A 19,598-nucleotide genomic window follows, 5' to 3' on the forward strand; every position below is an offset into this window, starting at 1 on the left:
AAATATTTTAATGTATATTATAATAAATGCTTTCTTAAATGTATGCTTTCTATGTCAAACTTGTCAAACTTGTCACGCTTCATATCTCTTACAGACTATTTCTAATATAAATATCGAAGATAATTTATCACATTTGGTATTGGATAAGGAAGGAATAGTCCCCCGACCTGGTGTATGGGGTAGTCCTTTGAATTTATCTCCTCCAAAAGCTCAGCCACGATTATCTTTACCAAATGCTTGTACAGTGGAAGAGTTGGAAAGAGGACTTATTGCAAATAGGCCACCACCAGGTCTCAGTAAACCACAAACGCAACAACAGCAGAAGAAATCTGAAGGTTCCATTCTGTTTGAGAACCTCTCTTTGAACGAGAAACTTCATGTTAATGGCCTACCTCCATCGCGTTTTCCACCAGGGTTTGCTCCTGGAGCACATCCTATAATTTTACCCAATCCCATAAGACCACCACACCATCCTCAATTGATGCAACATCCTAGATTATTAGGTTTAATTAGTAAGTATATTTTTTATTATTTTGTAGCATTAAAATATATGAAGAGTTGTACATGTATTTGTAAAATATGAGAATTAATAAGTACTTAGCAAATATAAATCTTAAGAATTTTTTGGTATTTTATTGTTTAAGTTATATTATTTAAAAATGTTCAATTATATATTTTATGTTTCGATTTCGTCTAATTTATTATAATTGATATAAAATCTTACAGTTGACTATAATCCATTATGTTAACTATATTAATATAAAATATCAACTGATTATAATTAAGGAATAACAATTTAAAAGCTAACTATGTTTGAAATTTATTTGTACGAATATCAATTATTCTCCCATTTCAGATCAAGCTGGTAATGTGTTACGTTATCCTCCACCACCACATTTAATGTTGCCACAACCAGTTCCAAGGCAAACTCTTCATGGCTCTTATGGCTTTCCTCCTGTAAGTATCTGGTATACAGATATATGTAATGTACAATAATTGTGATAAAATATTTTTACATTGTTTATACATTTTATATTGTATTTCAGCAACTACATCCTAATTTAGGAGGCCCACCATTCCTTCGGCCAGACCACATGATGCCTGCATTTCCTAACAACCAAACCAATCATCAGCAACATCAACATTCTTATTCACATTTAGGAAATCAGAGAAACCAGAACAGATCTTACTATCATAACGAACAACAAGCCGGACATCAATCATTTTTTAAAAATAATCAATATCCTCATCGTAATCATGATAGAAACAATCAAAGATCTTATCATCATCAACATTATTCTCACAGTGTTAATGGTAATGTCTCGGGAGAATACGAACACTCAGGAAAACTCGCTATAAAGCCTCATGAGAAGCAATGGTTAATTAATATTCAATTATTACAACTTAATACAATTCAACCATATGTTGATGACCATTATTATGTCGTATTCTGTGATAAACGGAATAAACAACATGCAGATCAAGAACAAAAAGATAAGAAACACAATAATAATGGATACCACAGGGATCATAGGTATGCTTTTTTTATTTTCAAAGTTTATATTTCTTATAGTTACACTTTTGTATTTCTATATTTTAATATAGAAACGTATTTACACATTTTTAGTAACAATATAATTGTACTGTAAAATATACTTTGTACTGAAATATACTTTTGCAATAATATTACTTTTTATATCATAATTAAAATTGAATACGGTAAGAAATTAATTTATGATTACTTGAAAAAAAAAAAAAATATATATATATTAAAAATATTCTATATTCTATGTACAGATTGATCGTATCTCTATTTCTTAAAAATTATTTATTTACATATTTAGTAAAAAGATTTAAATAAGTTCGAGTGAAATAATCATCTAGTGTAGATCAAAATTAATAAATTTTATTTACTTGTATAGACTTTTTATTTAATCGAAACTCATCTTTCGCATATTGCTAATAGCTAAACATGTGTTTGTAGTTGAGGACAAACAATTCTAAGTTATGACTACAAGTGATCTGATAACAATAACAGTAACAATTTCATTTATGGATTATTTTGTAAATTAAACATTAAAAAAGTTATTAATGCTAATATAAGCAATAAATATGATAATTTTAAATAAAAATTAATATATGCAATATTCTGATTGTAAATTTTGAAAAAATTTTTAAAGTTTATGTATAAATTGCAATGTTCAATATATTACATTAATATATTTTTTTAATTATATGTATATTTAATATATTATTAATTACAATTTACTAAAACTATTATAATTTTTAAAAATTAATAGGTATTTAAACATTATAGAAGAATTAGTAAGGGTAATTTTTTATTTTTTTCTTAAATGCCAGCAATAATTGAGAAATTTTTATATTGCAACAATAAAAAATTTTGTATTTTATATATATATATATATATATATATATATATATATATAAAATACTAATAATTAGGGTATAGTAGGATTCGGACTATCACCTTAAGATATAAGAAGTATCCTATCTAAATCAAACTTTAACAGTTTATATGTTATTATTCTTAATTTTTTGCTTGGTTATTTTTTAGAGATTGGGAATTAACACCTCAAGCTACTTCAAGATCAGCATACACGCCAGCTCAATTTGAGAATTCATTAGGCAAACTCCATTGCAGCAGTGTAACAGCACCACGTAAACTTATCGATATGGATGTTGTATCAAATAGCGATTCTCAGTCAACTCCTCAATCCCAACAGAAGGACACTAAAAAAACGCGACAATTACTCCTTGAAATTGAGAGAGTATTGTATCAATTTTCTAATATAATTTAATAAAATAAATAATTTGATAATGTTTATTAATAAAATTTAGTAATTTTTTTATTACCAAAATATTTTTTAGCTGTTTACATTGCTATTTAAATTGGAAGATTTGAGCAATCCTCTCGCTTCAATTCCGGAACCACAACAGCAACAAGAAGGGGAATCCGAAGTAAACGCGGCTAAAACTGAACCGGAATTAATAAGCATGATTTTAACATGTTTACAACAATTAATACAAGAAGATAAATTAGCTAGTATGCTAAGTATTCGTAAAGGCAAGGTAATGAGTATATATTAAATAATACTTAAAGATTATTATTTTTAATATCTTACATTTGTATGTTGTAGACATTACTACTGCGTTTTTTACCTCATCTGAACGTGACAGAATATAATAAGCAATTAAGAGAATTGTGGACTGCGATATTTAAAGGATTAGCTATGATAGGACGTAGAGATTGTCATATATTGACAGACTTTTATTCCGAATTTCGAAAATGGCTTGAAGTTGTGAAAGATTTTGATACCATATTGCGATTAGTAAGAGCATTATCTGACTCTGCTAATGTTCATCCTGTTAAAAATAATAGCTTAACTTTTGCTCTTATGAATAAGGTTAGTTAATTATTACATATAATAATTATGGATTTTTCCATAAATTCTACACGTATAGAAAAAGTATGTGTAAAACGTGATAATCTCTAATGTTATTTGTTTTTTTAGTTTGGTGTGTCTGCGGTAGCAGCAATGATTGAGCAAGCTGAACAATTGTGCGACACAGACGAGTCCCTGCCTTTTGAATGGTCAACTTTTGTATTGACAATAGTTGAACTAATTGGTGACGCATCACCATGTGTTGCACCCTGTCAACCAATTACTGCAAATACGCTCAATAAACATCTGAAACGGATTTCCAATTTAAAACTAGAAAGGTATACAGCGCTCGCGTGTTTGTTAACTGATGCCAATCCTTTACGATAGTCTAACGTTACGCAAATTACACTCGAGTTTTTTTAGGTTCGTCTTTTTAACGTGCTAAAAATAAATTATCCAAAAAGAATGATACAAATATTTTAATATAATTACTATATAATGTTATTGAAACATCCATTGTGTATGATAATATTTCTAAATAGATGCCATGATTTTACAAAGTAGATTAAGTGTAATGCAAAATATAGAAAAAAATTTATATATATATAACAATTTTATATATATATGTGTGTATATGTATATATACATATATATATGTTTATGTATATATATATGTATGTATGTATAGGCAGAAATATTATGAACATTTTGATGCACAATGAGGTTTCTACTTGTATACATATAATCACCTTTTATTGTATATTTTGTAAACATTAATCAGCTTGAGTTTTACAATTGATAGCATGATGAAATCACTACAATATCAGAAAGAACAAACTTCAGATAAAGTAACAATTGCATGCCAATAATTTTTTTTAAACAGTTTTTTTTAATTACAGTATATTTTGATTTCTCTATGCAAGATTGATATTTAATGTTAGACGCGAGGCACTTGAAGTTATCATAATACATTTAATTTACAATGATAATAAACATTAATCTATTTCTTTCTTTATGAGTAAAATATATCATGTTATATAATGAAGTAACTGAAAATGATAATTTCGAATGCCTTTATATTAAACTGCACATCCTATCTTCCTATTTGCTGTATTTCATGTTTCTTTTAATTAATGTGTTTACATTTTTAATTTAACATATTTACAACATATTTAAAAGTATTAGTTCTACTATTTGTATTTTATACCATTCTAATTAATATTTAAATTATTTTGATTTTACTGTATATATAAATTTGTTTTATTTAATATAGGCATTTTGTATCCTGTATAGGAAAATACAGTGATATTTTACATGCATTAAGAAAACATTTTCCTTTTCAAAAAATAATTTTTTTTTCAATATGTTTTTATTATAGGTATAGAATACATTAGCATTTACATTAGCAGCTTTTTAATTCATACTGCTAAATGTATCTTTTAAAGTTTTGTTTTTTATATCTTGCAATTATGTAATTATAGGTATATGAATATATGTATATGATGATATTGCGCACACGCGGAAGGTAAGACGGGATGTGTACGTTTTCCCTTTTGTTTATACGCAAAGCAGATGTCTACATGATTATATATACATTATGCATTGTTGTAAATGGAATCAATAGGGCTAAGAAAAAGAATTTTAAAAACTTGCTGTATCAGTGTACAGATGACTTATATTTTGGAAATAATGACAGATAATCATTTACATCGCATTGTTAAGATATAATTATAAAAACGAGAGTATACAACAATTGCATAAGTTAGTTATCAGCAGCAAAACCATAGTAGTCTTTTTATAACGTTTGTATTATATATTAAGTACCAAAATTAAGTTTTTATTAGTTTGGATGTCAAACATGTGACAACATGATGTTTAATCTAGTTATAAAAGATTACAGACTTATCGATTTGAGAAATCTCTTTCTTTTCTCATTTTTTTATATATACAATAGTTGTCACACAATCTTGTGATTGCGAAAAGATTGAATGAAAAGAAGAGAGGTGATTCTGTAATTGCAATGTGTATTTACAGTACCGTAAGAATTTTAAAGTACGAGAGATGACATGGCCTTTAGAATACTAAGTAAGATGATTACTTTTTATCCCAATTTAATTACAATCTTGTACTTCTAGCGTATATATAGAATGACATTACGGTGCGTGAATGATGGATGCATTTTGTAATCAAATGCAGAAATATTTTGTTTTTTGCCATGTCGCATGATGTAACACTATTTTGCAAAAAAAGAAGAAAGATTTTCAAAGTTAGAGTTTCTTGTTACTAGTTTGTAGTCTTAACAAGTGAAATAATGATTATCGACTTGAATGATATTTTTGAGTTGCATGGACACATTTTATAAAGGAGAAGTATGTCTTGAGAGCATTGCATGAAACCTTTTTAATTTTGTAAAAATACAATTCCAAATTTAGTCACAAATATTTTGTCGCACTAGGTTTTTTTTATTACAATACAAATCGCTTTACTATCACTAGTTAGATCATTAAAAGTTAAATGTTAAGGTGTTACAGCATTTCAGTTGATTACATTTATATAAATTATATCACATATAAACACTCGTTATTTCAGTGCGATTAGCTTGTACGATTTAAATAATACATAATAAATAGTGTTAAATGATTTTTTTCTATTTCTTCTGTTAGATACCATATTATAAATACATTGGTGATTATTAATAATGAATTAAACAAATTAAACAAAAAGACGAACCAAATAAATATCCATCTATTAATGCTTACGAATGATTTATGAATGTACAGTTCGAAAGTTTTTCTAATTAGTGTCCTCATTATTATCAAGTCAACAAAGAGAAATAGTCTATGTTTTTACATAAGGAATGCCGAGAATCTAGGGGATGTATAATTGATCCCGTTGATCTGTAGACAAAGATGCACGTCTAATAAGCCCAAGAGTTACATTACATTCTTCTTACTACGTAACTGGGCTTACATTTCTTTAGGATAAATTTAGTTATAAACGTAACATATTTATGAATTGTTTTAAATACCGTAAATTTTTAAATAATTTTATGCTTAAGGAAAAAAAAACATTTCGTTTCAGAGTAGTTTTCATTTTATTTTAAAACGCTTAAACTTCGCCCTATAATTTATATGTTAAGGGGCAGATTGGGCGACTATTAACAAGTATAAAATTTTCTCTTAAGTTTTACTAAAAAAGAATTGTATATATTTTACAAATATATACATATATTAGTAAAGCAATATGCTCCTCTCGCTTGTTCAGATCATATAACAATAGAACTTTTTTTTTACTACTTTTGATATTCGCCACAATAACTCATTTGCAGTTTTTTCATTTTTGCCCCAACATCAATTGTTGCAAAAGCGACGTCGTTTCGATGCTATATTGCTGTTGCTAACGCACGCAATTGTATTAAAAAAGTCCTCGTAACACAGCAAAACGATATAAGTTAAAATTGATATAATTTGTATAGAGACAAAGCGATTTTATTATCGACGAGTAGACTGTATATTTTAATACTAACCAAGTATATATATGTCTGTTCCAATACAGATATAAATTACACCACAATATTATATAATGAATGTCTTATATTCCGTTTGCCATCGTCATACAGATTGAAGCTTTTGCTGATGAAAAAAGAGCATGCAACGTCTTCTTGTGAAATAGATAAAGTGATTAAGGCGAAAATTGTGCGTTTGCTTTTTGTGATTAAAGATATATTTTTATAAAAATGCTATTATGTTTATTGTGTTTAGACAAAAACGAAGATATAATGCTATAAAATGCTATAAAAAAAAACCAGATCGTTAAATTAACTTAAAAATCCTTCATAGTTTATCATCATTACGTCTATTATGTACTTGTCGGTGATATGCGTGTATATTAAAAGAAAATTGATTGTAAATTTATAACAGTCTGAGAATATAATTATAGCTATTGTGTATGTACAGAATTGATCTAATTTGAAATCAAAGTCTTAAATAAATGTTTTGCATCTTACATATTTTTGTACTTTATTCATACAAAATTATCTCGTGTGTATATCATTATTAATTATATATATCACAATAATCTTGTCCTTGTATTTTTAATTCTAATCATCATTATATCTTGAACAATGTTTTTCTTCTCATTGTTGATTATTCTTTCTGTTTTTATTCATTTCATTTTTCTTTTTATCTTCTCGTTTTTTGTCTTTTTTAAGTTTCCTTTTCCTTCATCCGAAACTTAAATTTGTTTTCTTCTTCATTTTCTGTATTCTGCTCATCTAATTCATGCTTTGTTAAATTTTCTCAATAAATACATTGGAGTTTTCTGTATTCTTCGTAAGAAATTTAGACTTCTGGAATTCGCAAAGTTTAATACAAGAGACGTAGTATTTAGCTATTGCAGTGCCATCCGTTTTTATTCTGTTTTCCCAATTTACTATTTCTGCCATATTTTTTAGATCTACTGTTGCTTTAGTACGTTCAGTCTCGATGTATCTTTTATTTTCTTCAATCACAGTTAAAAGCTGTTTCATCTTCTTGCAATAAGCTGCCACGTGACATTTCTCCAGAAATTCTTTTAACTACAAGATGAAATACATTGATTTAATTTATAATTTTAACATCTAATAATGAAAATTTAAATATTTTTTTAGATTTTGTTTCTTTTCAAAATACCTGTATTATACAAGATAGATACAAATCGGGGAAATATATTCTATGACTTTCACATGCTGCGTGTTCCAATACAAGTTGGTAAATAATTTCAATAATACTATCTTTGAAGCCATTTTCTACCAATTGTGATTTTGATACCCTCAAAATGCAAATAAGAGATACAGGTTTCGTTGAAACTGTCTTATGTCTTTTGTTAAAGTCGTAAGAATCTAGTATCTAAAAAGAAAAATTTAACAGAAGATAATTGTACACTCTATAATTACAATTATTGTTATTTAAGACTTGAAAATTATCAATACCTCGAGAAGAAATGGTAAGATAGGTATGAACGTTCCAGTTTCCTTAGAAATAGTTATCAACATTTCTAAACAATGAAATCGCAATGGATAATATAGCGCGGATGGGTTAATTTTTATTGTTCTAATAATAATCTGTAAAAAATTAATATATTTTCTAAGGAATTATTGCACTATTTTGATTGTTTGTTCATTAAGTATCTAATACCTGAACTAACGGATACAATAGCGATCGTAATACTGATTTATCTTTTGTCTTGTTCATCAGTTCTGTCCAAAGGCGTAAAGAATTTACATATTGCCAATTATACACAGCTTGAAAGTTTTCCTTGAAACAAAAAGATTTTAGATGTTAATAATAAATGAAAAGGATACAGAAAAAAAAAATAGTAATGACAACTATAAAAATGGCAAATATAAAAGTTTCGATATACGGAATTAATGTGCATAATTGAATAAACTTATAAAATTATAAAAAGTATTTTTTCGTTATTACAATTAAAATTTTAATTGCCATAATAAAAAAATACTTTTTATAATTTTCTAGTTTATTCCATTCAACATATACAACTTGTATAGTTGCCATTACTATATCTTTTTCTCCAAGTGCATAATTGGCTTGAAGCTTACCTTGTTTTTTAACGTTATAGTGTTTCTTAAATTAATCGCCAATTGTCTAATATGTAGAAAAGCATGTTTGTACGAAGTATTATGATCAAGCAGATAAATCTCGACTAAAGATCGCCTCATAAAATTTATTCCTGGTAATGTGTCAAGTGAAACTAATTTCGTATTCTGAACGTATTTTTCGTACATAGTCTAAAAAGAGCTTTAATGTACATTATCCACAATTATTCTTTTTACCATAAAACATGCGAATCTCACCTCTAATAGTTCTTCGAGTACAAATTCTTTACTAGTTGCAAAATGTAAGATATTTAAAAAGGCTATGACACGAACAGTTTCGTCTGCAGTTGACCATAGCTTTAACAAAATTTCTAATAGCGATTTAGTTAAAGACGAAAACGGCTGGATATAAGGCAACATTTGATGAAGGTGCTTTAAAAGTACTATGAGAACAGCACCGTTGGACAATGCAACCTTATGCAATAGCTGTAAAACAAATGTACTCTTATTGGCATAATACATTATTTAAACTGTATTATATATGAAATAAATAATTTACATATACATACATTAATTAAGTCTGACAGATACAATTTCAAAACTTTTTGTATTTTTTCAACATTTTTAGATTTATGTGCTTCTCGTGATTCGGCATCCAATTTTAATAACCGTCTAAATGCATCGGGCAAATACGTTATACATAGTTCCATCACGCCATTAAATACTAAACATAATAATTAAATTAAATTCTTGGTAAAATAAAGTTACTTAAACGAAAGTAACTGCAGATTAATGAAAATAATATGTTAATGTAAAAATGTATTTGTATAAATGTTATATACAATAATTATATACAATTAAAAAATTGCAAAATAAAAAGTGCAAACTGTACGTTTTGACTCTTATTCGAGTTCTACTCAGCATTCGTATTCGATGCAATATAATTCATATATTTTACGTCGCAATCAAAGGAGGATAAAAATCAAATAAAAATCAAATAAAAATCAAAATACATTTCACGATTTTACAATTGTGCACAACATTTATATAAATACATTTTCGTACTTACATCCGTATATTACTAGCCTATTTCCTTGTTTTTGTTATAATTTCAAGAATTTTTAATATTAATTAAAATTTTAGTTATTAATTAAAATTAAATTAATAAAAATCAAGACTGACTTGCATTTCCTCCTACTTTGTATTGCGTGGTTGCAACTGATGATATTGCCATACTATTCAAAGCTGCATGGAAGGCCTCTACAGCATATTTAATAGTAATAATTGATCTATAAAAATTAAAAATAATACAAAAATTACTTATTTTACTATTGATTTAATAAAAAATAAATGGAAAAAACCTACGTGTCTCTTTGTATTTCTTGTTGCCAAGTTTTCAGTAGTTTCATAGTGATATTAGGATGACTTTCAGCTTCTAATTGAAAATCACTATCGGCATTAGCAACCTGGATATTTAATAATATTATAAAAAGATACATAAAATATCGTTAAAATTTAGGATTGAATAGTAATTAGTTAAAAATTAAATAATAAAATTAAGAAATTAATAACTTTTAACTTAATTTCTAATTTACAATTTCAATTAGTTATTTTTAAAACACTCAAACATTAATGCATTAATTTGTTTCCCAAGTTAAATTTCTTTTATATAAAAAAGAAACTTGTAAGAAAAGAAAAACAATTTTTGTAAAAAAAAATAATTATAATTTACTATAAACTTAATTTACAAATATTTTTATTCAATAATCTGTATTATAATCGTTTTTTAGAGATTTTGTTTTATATTCATTTGATATTAAAATATAAATTTAAAAATTACAATATTCTAATTTAATATATAAATAATCATTTGTAAAATAAACTTTTTAATTTAAATTTGATAAAATTTTTAAGTCTTTACTCATGCAACTCTTAATGCAAATAAATTAATTTTATAAACTGATTAACTTTACCTCTTAATTTAGTTGTAAAAAATATTTTTACCAACCTTGTTAAAATTATATTCATAAAAAACACGAACCTTTAAATTTTCATTAGAAGTGTACATATCATCTGAATTTACTGATGAGTTATCTTCTTTGTCATCTGCTTCATAAAAATCATAATCTTGTAATTTCATTAATGATCTAAATCTTTTGGATTCTTCGGGCTCTAAATTACTCTCACTACTGCTATTAAACTCTGCGTCTTCATCATCTACATAAAAGAATATTACAGAAATTAAAACATGTAGTCTAAAATATAAACAGATTCAAATACTTTAGATCCTACCTGTGTTTTTATCTATTTCATCACCATCATATGCATTATTATCTGTATCATTTTCTAAATCATGTTCAAAAAACTCTTCAGTAATTACTTTGCTCAGATTATCTTTCTTTTTTTTAGTAATTGTTAATTTAATTCCTTGTTCAAGAAACTTTTCTGTCATTACTTTATTCGGAGCTCTTTGTTTTGTTTTAATAACTGCTGTCTTTCCTTCGGGTAACTTGAAAGGTCTTTGACTCATTTTTTTTATTTTCATTATTAAGATAATATATTTTTATGACACTCAGACAATCTAGAAAAAATTATAAATTGTTGAACACACAGAAATATGATTAAATATCACTTATTTGCTGTAACAACCATACAACCTAAAAAACAAAATTTTCTTATTTGTATACTTTAAATAGTTTAAATCGATAAAAATTTTATATTTTCAATGCAATTTTATTTTTAATACGTAATTAATTGTAAATAAAAAAAATCTAGCTTTTTACTTAGCGTATTGAATTTTGATAAAAATCAACTTTTTCCATAAATAAGTAGTTCGAAAATGACAATTTTTAAACATCGTGTTATAGCAAATGAGCAACATGTGAGGATGTAATTAAAGCATGATTTTCACGTGTATAACATAACCTTCCCATCTTTATCTCATTTTCAAATAAATGACTAATAATCATACATATATAGTAGTTTTGCTTCTTTTTACCTGTAATCTTTATTATATTTATTTATAAATATTAAATGTACACGTTTATAAATTTATTTTACAATTTGTGAACAGAGAAGCCCGAGGCCAGTCACCGCCACACCACCGCGACCGCACTTGACTGTACTTGACCAGGGGCCACAACCGGAAATGGATTTATATCTTAAGGGTTCCCTTCTTATTGATAGATGGCGTTACTGATGTCACAAGTATTAAAAATTTATATCAGTGATATGAAGCATATTGTATTAGTGTATGTACAGGGGCCACAACGCAGGTCGAGGAAAGCGATGAGAAAACCGTTTGAATGAAAATTACGCGCCGAGATACAACGAACGGAGACAAATTCGTTTCGAAAATTTCGTATGCTTGCACGACGACCAATTCACTTAATTGGCACTCGCGATATTCTACCAAACGTACGTATCCCCTTCGAGCAAACACTTTGCTCGAATGTGCACGCGAACACTTCACTCGAAACCGAAGGCAAACGCACGATGCCGCGCTTTACACATGAATACGATCTCACATGGCTCGCGACGGCACTCTCATTAGGCCAAAGGCAGAGAACGAGACGTAGGGTAAGGCAGAGAAAAACGTAAGTCGTACATGTTGTAGTATACTATTCTAGGCCGGTATTCATAGTCAATTCTTATGTTTAAGATCATCTTAAGTACAGTCTTAAGATGCCATCAACCAATCACAGAGCCGTATTAGCATCTTAAGACACTTGAGACGATCTTAAAATAAGATTCGACTATGAATACCGATTCTAGACTCTAAAATATATAGTAGTATATTACGACTTACGTTTTTCTCTGCCTTACCCTACGACTACGACTACGACACTTACGTCTCATTCTCTGCCTTCGGCTTTACTCTCAACAGTCTCAACACCGTAGCTGCGCACAATTCGAATCTGAACACGCGAGACACACACGAAATCAACAGAGCGTCCTAACCGGCGCTGGAACGCGAGGTAAATAGCGGCAGCAGCGTACGTGACTGCTGGCAAGGCAGACTCGGCGGTACTCGGCGCTAGTCGGCGCCACTCGGCGTTGCTAGGCGACCGACTTGTTGACTCGCCGCGCCTGCGCCGCTGCCGCCATGTTGCTCCGTTGCTCCGCGCTCCAGTCACGTACGCCACTCCAGCGCCGGTCGGACGCTTTGTCGACTCCGTGCGTGTCTCTGCGTGTCTCGCGAGTTCAGAATTGAATTGTGCGATGTTGTGCAGGTACGGTGTTGTGTCGAGAGTGCCGTCGTGCTAGCAAACGATACGCGAGCTATGTGAGATCGTACGTAGCGGTCGTATTCATGTGTAAAGCGCGGCATCGTGCGTTTCGGTTTCGAGTAAAGTGTTCGCGTGCGCGTTCAAGCAAAGTATTTGCTCGAAGGGGATACGTTCGGTAGAATATCGCGAGTGCCAATTAAGTAAAGTGCTACTAGTCGTGCGAGCATGTGAAACGAATTTGTCTCCGTTCGTTATATCTCGGCGCGTAATTTTCATTCGACTGCTTTCGTGCCATGTTGATTTTCGCCGCTAATCAGACGAGCCGTACTCTTCACGTATTTTTTCAAATGTAACGGTCGCGGCAAGTGAAATTCTCGCGCGCGGTTAACGTTTTACTCGTGTGTGATATGTGTGATATAATATCCGTAATGTCGGGATTGCCGAATAAAGTATCGAACGATCGTTATTAGTGTGTGGTTCGAGAATAGCAGGATGATGTCAGCAGAAAGTGGCATTCATGGAGCGACTCGGTATTCCGGAAAAGGAATGTAGCAGTAGCAGCAGCAGCATCAGCAGCAGGAGCAGCGACAGCAATCGGTGAGTGAATTTTTGTCAAATCAATTAATTGAATTTATATCATGTACATGTGGTATTGCACATTTATAGAACATGATTATGCACATTTGCATAAAACAGATTTAAAATATGAATATATGCATATCATTGTAAAATTTACGGGTATAGCATGAAATAGAACCAAATAAACGTGGACATAGCATAGAAGAGACCCAAAAAGTCATACACATTACCTACATAGATATTTCATAGATATTTGACTACATAGTTCAATGTGCACATAGAGGCGCTGATGGATGAAAACATCTAAAACGACGCGATGACCGTTGCTCCTGTTTAACTACGGTTACTACCAAAGAAAAATATCGATTGTTCGATATTAATTAATCGACCAATTGTATCGAAATTAAGTTGCGATTTGCGATCTCTAGTCCTGTGACTCCTGTCTCCTGTGTGTGCTGTGTTTCCGCGTTTCGTCCGCTGTTTTTCTCAGGATAACCTCAAAGCCTTAAAAACACTTAAAACATGGGCGATTCCGAACAGGATCCGGGTGATCGAATTGATGGTGACAATCAGAAGAACGATAAGATGTTTACCTTAAAGAAATGGAACGCCGTGGCAATGTGGAGCTGGGACGTAGAGTGTGACACCTGTGCTATTTGCAGAGTTCAGGTTATGGGTAAGCGCTACGTCTTGATTACGTTTTTAGTTTCCCCGCTTGATCTTCTTGCTATCGTATCCACCGTTACAGAAAACATTGCGTTACGTTAATCACAATTGTTACTGTAACATCTGCGCAATGAGAATTAGTTTATATTTGGTTTGTATTAGCATCGTATTCTATGTTTTGCATCCCAATAATGTCCGTTTCTATCCATACAGATTTATTGTTAACTTTAATTATCTTTTCATCTTTTTCTAAAAGTTTGAAAAAGACAAAAAGTAATTTAAGTCGATTAAAATTAATCTATATATTATTAGAAATGGATAGCAAGACCTTAACCTACACAAATTGTGATGTTTATTTGAATTTCTCAATAAAAAATACCAGTGACTATTAAGTCTTTAATTATTATTAATATTTAATTGCTTTTATTGCTCAGGCATCCTGAAAAGAATTGAGGCGAGATACTGGTCGATCTCGCAAAGTTCTATGGCACTAAAAAATATTTCTTGTGTAGTTCTGAATTTAATTAATTTTCTTCCAAAGAGTTCTAACTGTAAACATTGTTAATTATTACACCATATTGCCATAGATACTTTTCTTCAATGTTAACAATTATTTAAAAAATAATTATTAATGTTTAGAATTATAGAACTTTTTAGAGGGTGATTAATTACATTTAAAACTATACAAAAAATATTTTTAATGCCTGGAACTCTACAGTTAAGATCTACGTCTCACTTCTATTCTTTTAAAGATGTCTTTGGGCAAAAATGATCAGATTATTAAAAATTAACAAATTAATAAATTAAAAATAAAAAAATTAGTAATACAAATATAAACTAGGCTCTAGGATTTTAAAAATTGTACAAGAAAAACATACAGTTTGAAAATGTGATTCCATGATATGATATCTAAATTGTAGAACATTTTTGTACGTCGTGAATAACATTTGTGGTAATTAATAACAATTAACCTAAATAGGGAAATGTCTGCCAAATTCTTAGGCCTGTTTTTTTTCGCTGCACTGCTGCACTGGTGCAATAAGTTAAAATGAGAAAAAATATATTTGTCTTACTCTAACCTATTGCACCAGTGCAACAGTACAGCGAAAAAGAACAAGCCACTTGATTCTTTCTTTATAGGCTGTATATAGTTTAATACTAGATTGTCATAACAGATGTGAACAGAATCTACATTTAAGTAATGATTATTTAAATGGAATATGTGACTTAAATAATAATTAAGAAATAATAGATTTTGCCTAATTTCTATGTAGAGAACACGATGATGATCACATTCTGCTAATAGAAATTATTATTTGATACAACGTGGTGTTGTAGATTTTCAGAGAGCTTTCACATTTCATGTACAACAATTCTGAAAGAATTCCACAGAATATATCATAAAATATCATAAATATCATAAAATATTGCAGTAGAAATATTTCTAAGAACTATTACACATGCCAGTAAATTGCTAAACATACTCAGAAATAGAACAAAATTTGCATGCAATTTCATTTAAGAAAAATTGAATTGCTAATGTTACGTAATATTATTATATGAAAAGTTAAAAGGAAGGATAAAAAATTTAAGAAACAGTTTTACATAAATTTATCATTTTATTTGAATCTAAAAATTATACGACGTAATAACTTACAGACTCGTAAACTTAACATGAGTATTAAATTATCAAAAATATTCCGCTCTCTTCATTGTGCTTTGGCAAATAGCTTATGAATAAGCAGCGAATATTACTTACTATAATAGCAACAAATATAAACAGTAAATATGAGAAACAAAGAAATGCCATGATTGGTCGTTGTACTACGAAAGAGAGTAACGTACTCAATTCTCATATAAAACAAGATATTGTGTTCACTTATTGCTTTATATGATATTGGAGAGTGAGACGTACATTAAACACTTTGCGCACTTGCAAAGGAATGAATCTTTTATTGGAGCGACATTTTCACAAATGAGACTTTTGTTGTGGATTTTGTTCGATACTTTTACGCGATGTTAAAATAAAACCTTGGTTAAAACGAATTCGCGCGCTGTAAACAATGTTTACCACGACAATGTTTAACATGCGAGCGAGAAAAGAAATTGCGAGAAACGTATGACGTTTTCTTACACGTCGTAGATTTGTATAAAAACGAGATTCACTGTTAATGGAATGCTTCTCAAACGTACGTAATTACAAACACACTCTGATAAACTTACAAAAATGAATATTCGCGATTTTAACGGTTTCTAACGTGTTCGTCAGTTATCAGTTATGATATGCATTTAGTTCACACTGTGTCAAACACGCTGTGATTGCACCCGGTCGCATGCAATGATTTGTAATAAACAATAAAGCTATAATTTACATATTAATGTTGAAGACACAACTTATTAAATGTTTCATTTTATACAAACAATGCAAATGTTTAAAAAAACCTCGCAAAATACAATGCCGATGTTCTTTAAACGCTTTAAATTGTTTTTCTAAATATCGTCTATAAATATATTTCTAAAAAATAAACATCCTAAAACTAATTTTTATTTAAATTTTTCAAAATTAATTTATTGTAATTTATTTTAATTTAATTTTTTTACTGTAAAAATTATGTACAGTAGTTTTTTGTACATATATAATTCTCCGTATAATCTCAAGCGATAAATTGCTGATATATAAAAAATATATATAAATATATATTAATAATTTAAGTAATGTACAAATAATTCTTTTATAATAATATCTCTCACACAACAATTTGTCAGCGAATTGTTCTCTATTAAGTGACCGGGAACACTTCGCCAGGTGTCCGACGCAGTTTTACTTTAACTTTCGAACATAGGCGATACGACTATTTTTTTACATTTGTCTGAGGCTCTCCTCTTAGCACTTATTTTTACGTAATCTCTTAGAATTCATCTCGGCTTTATGACTACGCTCTTTTTCCTACGCTAGCTTTGTATAATCCCTCGCTTCAGATAATAAAAATATATATCTGTTATATATCGTAACGCTTAAATTATCGTCTCGTACGTATATTTAAAATCACATTCTACATTGACTACAACCGTCCGATCCAACCATCATTTGTTTAATTTGAAGATTGCGCTAATGCGCGATCACATAGATTGTTAGAATTATACCGTCCCTTATGATTTATCATTTACAATCAATTTTTTGATGTTGATTAGTTACAATTGTAGTTCAATCGCAGTTTTTTTTTCTGTCCCTTTCAAATTTTATTTTAAAAGGAGGAGAAGTGATAGAAAAATAATTATCTCGCTATGATTGAAGTTAACAACAATAATTTCCAGATGCAGGATATATAATATCACTACGGCGCAGATCTTTGATATTTACAGTTTATAATTAATATAATGAGAATGTGATTGATCTTAAAATTTATTGTCGCGAGGGAAATTCGCCTCTGTTCGAAAGACCGATTTCTTGGTCAATATATAAGATATAGATATATATATACATATATATATATAAGTACATACATATTACGCTTTTCAAATTCAAGGTGCACGTGGTGATTAATTGTATCGCACAGAACTATGCGGTACCACAGCCCCACACAAATTGCGCTATAAAAAAAGGAACGCGCGCGTGCGACTAACGTTAACCTACGCGTACATTTCTAACGACAGTATTATCTGTTATACTCTAATAGAGCAGTATCAACTTGAGGTAGACCCTGCAGGACTGTCGGGAGTAATAAAAACAATTCAACTATACACCTAGTCAACAGCTGATAGTCACATATCGCGCCATTTCCCCGATGGGAAAGCATAACGCGTTTATATCCCACGAAGCTTATTTAACTGGCCTCGCAATTCTCAAGGTTGGCACTAAGCTCCGAGCCACGTATTAAACGTAAGTAAAGTCAAAGCGAAATCTGTCGGAGTTTTACGAGGCTAATTGAAGAAGCGAATGAACGAAGACAATATAATTTTTGTTATATTATTAAATTATGAATTGGAAGTACAGTCGAGGAATTATTTTAGCCAACTTTTTCAAGATTGATGTTCTCGCGCTTTTAAGAGACTGTTATTACGCAAAATTTTTTAATCTTAATAGAACTTTTTACCCAATTGCTTCTTCATTTCGTTCAAAGAGATATGAATCTTATGAAAAGCGTTTTTGTCCGTGTGTTTCTACATGCTATTCAGATCTATGATCGAGTTTCGTTATCGGTTATCGGTTATCTCCGAGTCGCTCTCGCTCAAACTATGCTATAACAAGTAGACCTTGCGACAGTAAGTCGAAGATCTTGGAAAGAGCAAGAACGCCAAGGGAGAAAAATAGATACGCTTTCTCTCTACACAAAAGATAAAAGTATAACTTTTGAACCTGACTTCCCTTTAAGGGAAAGCACACCTGTAAGGGAATCTTTCCCTTAGGACGACACTGTAAGGCGCCCTATTTCTTACTTGAACGAGCTTCTTTGCAAGCCGCGATCGGTTTAACAGCTAGCACGACATCGGCGTCGGTTTCATATTGGCGATCGCGCTCATTCTTCTAGTGGGACCTGTGAATTTCTTTTCGATCTCTTCGAGTGACCTGCCGCGAGTTTCCGGTACACTGATGATTACGAAGACGAAGCCCACCACGACGATGATGCCGAACATCCAGAAAGTACCGTGCGCGCCAATCAATCCTATAACATCCTCGAAGGTTTTTGTCACAATAAAGGTGCACATCCAATTGAAGCTAGTCGCGATGCTCGCGGCAGAGCCACGGATCTGGGCGGGCAGGATCTCACCCATCATCAGCCAGGGAATAGGCCCGAAACCCAGCGAGAAGCCTATCACGTACACGATCAGACTGACCAAAGGCAACCAGCCGAAGGCCGTCACGTCCACGTCCAATGATTTCACGTAGAAGAATCCGCCAAGGGAGAAGAGGGTCAGGGCCATTAACACGGCGCTTATGTACAGCAGCATCTTCCTGCCCAGCTTATCTATCACGGATGCGGCGACGAAGGTGGATATGAAATTCACTATGCCGATAATTATGGTCGAGATGTTCTCGTCGATTGTGCTACCAGCGTCCTGAAAAAAGTGTTCCGTTGATTATTACGTGCCGGTTTAGATTTCTCAAAATTTTGAGTTCAGAGTAAA

General features: G+C 30.4%; 4 protein-coding genes across 10 annotated transcripts in view; 2 read left to right on the forward strand and 2 right to left on the reverse strand.

Moving 5' to 3' along the window:
* Positions 1 to 94: 94 nt before the first annotated feature.
* Positions 95 to 7,406, forward strand: LOC105836839 (protein PAT1 homolog 1; the record flags this gene model as incomplete). The annotated part of the gene is given in 7 exon segments (XM_036283700.1): positions 95 to 512; positions 857 to 957; positions 1,047 to 1,534; positions 2,576 to 2,789; positions 2,890 to 3,090; positions 3,159 to 3,425; positions 3,534 to 7,406. Coding segments are annotated over 7 exon segments (1,947 nt in total), but the record flags the coding sequence as incomplete, so codon positions are not given.
* Positions 7,110 to 12,149, reverse strand: LOC105836838 (nucleolar complex protein 2 homolog). Its single transcript, XM_028189767.2, has 13 exons — positions 11,996 to 12,149; positions 11,290 to 11,578; positions 11,039 to 11,214; positions 10,363 to 10,463; positions 10,180 to 10,286; positions 10,067 to 10,090; positions 9,567 to 9,721; positions 9,256 to 9,483; positions 9,001 to 9,189; positions 8,579 to 8,698; positions 8,374 to 8,505; positions 8,075 to 8,290; positions 7,110 to 7,980 (listed from the first exon to the last, which is right to left on the reverse strand). The coding sequence occupies exons 2-13, from the start codon at positions 11,540 to 11,542 to the stop codon at positions 7,693 to 7,695; spliced, it is 1,989 nt and encodes a 662-aa protein (XP_028045568.1). The 5' UTR covers positions 11,543 to 11,578; positions 11,996 to 12,149; the 3' UTR covers positions 7,110 to 7,692.
* A 1,949-nt stretch (positions 12,150 to 14,098) lies between these two features.
* Positions 14,099 to 19,598, forward strand: part of LOC105828970 (RING-box protein 2) — a 70,057-nt gene continuing 64,557 nt past the window's right edge. For 2 of the 3 annotated variants that reach the window (XR_004962722.1, XM_036284885.1), the window contains exon 1: positions 14,099 to 14,481. Coding sequence is in view for 2 of the 3 variants with exons in the window: in XM_036284885.1 (XP_036140778.1) it covers positions 14,328 to 14,481 (154 nt within the window). In the remaining variant the exon portion in view is untranslated. The remainder of the gene's footprint in view (positions 14,482 to 19,598) is intronic. The other variant, XM_036284884.1, reaches the window with a different exon arrangement.
* The window catches only part of LOC105836835 (facilitated trehalose transporter Tret1), a 35,083-nt gene continuing 31,555 nt past the window's right edge, over positions 16,071 to 19,598 (reverse strand). For 4 of the 5 annotated variants that reach the window (XM_036284881.1, XM_028193047.2, XM_012681139.3 and 1 more), the window contains one exon: positions 18,948 to 19,529. In XM_036284881.1, the coding sequence (XP_036140774.1) occupies positions 18,948 to 19,529 (582 nt within the window). Of the gene's footprint in view, positions 19,530 to 19,598 lie in introns of all 5 variants that reach the window. The other variant, XM_012681137.3, reaches the window with a different exon arrangement.

Source organism: Monomorium pharaonis, chromosome 3 (genome assembly GCF_013373865.1).
Source record: "Monomorium pharaonis isolate MP-MQ-018 chromosome 3, ASM1337386v2, whole genome shotgun sequence".
In the NCBI taxonomy this organism is placed as follows: domain Eukaryota; kingdom Metazoa; phylum Arthropoda; class Insecta; order Hymenoptera; family Formicidae; genus Monomorium; species Monomorium pharaonis.

Bases quoted from the DNA above. Each gene is read 5' to 3' on its own strand.
- LOC105836838 (XM_028189767.2), bottom strand. From the start codon at position 11,542: ATGAAAATAAAAAAAATGAGTCAAAGACCTTTCAAGTTACCCGAAGGA. The intron at 11,215-11,289 runs GTAGGATCTAAA...TCTTTTATGTAG, and splicing joins TGAAATAGATAAAAACACAG to ATGATGAAGACGCAGAGTTT. The intron at 9,722-10,066 runs GTAAGTACGAAA...TATTATGTTTAG, and splicing joins TAGGCTAGTAATATACGGAT to TATTTAATGGCGTGATGGAA.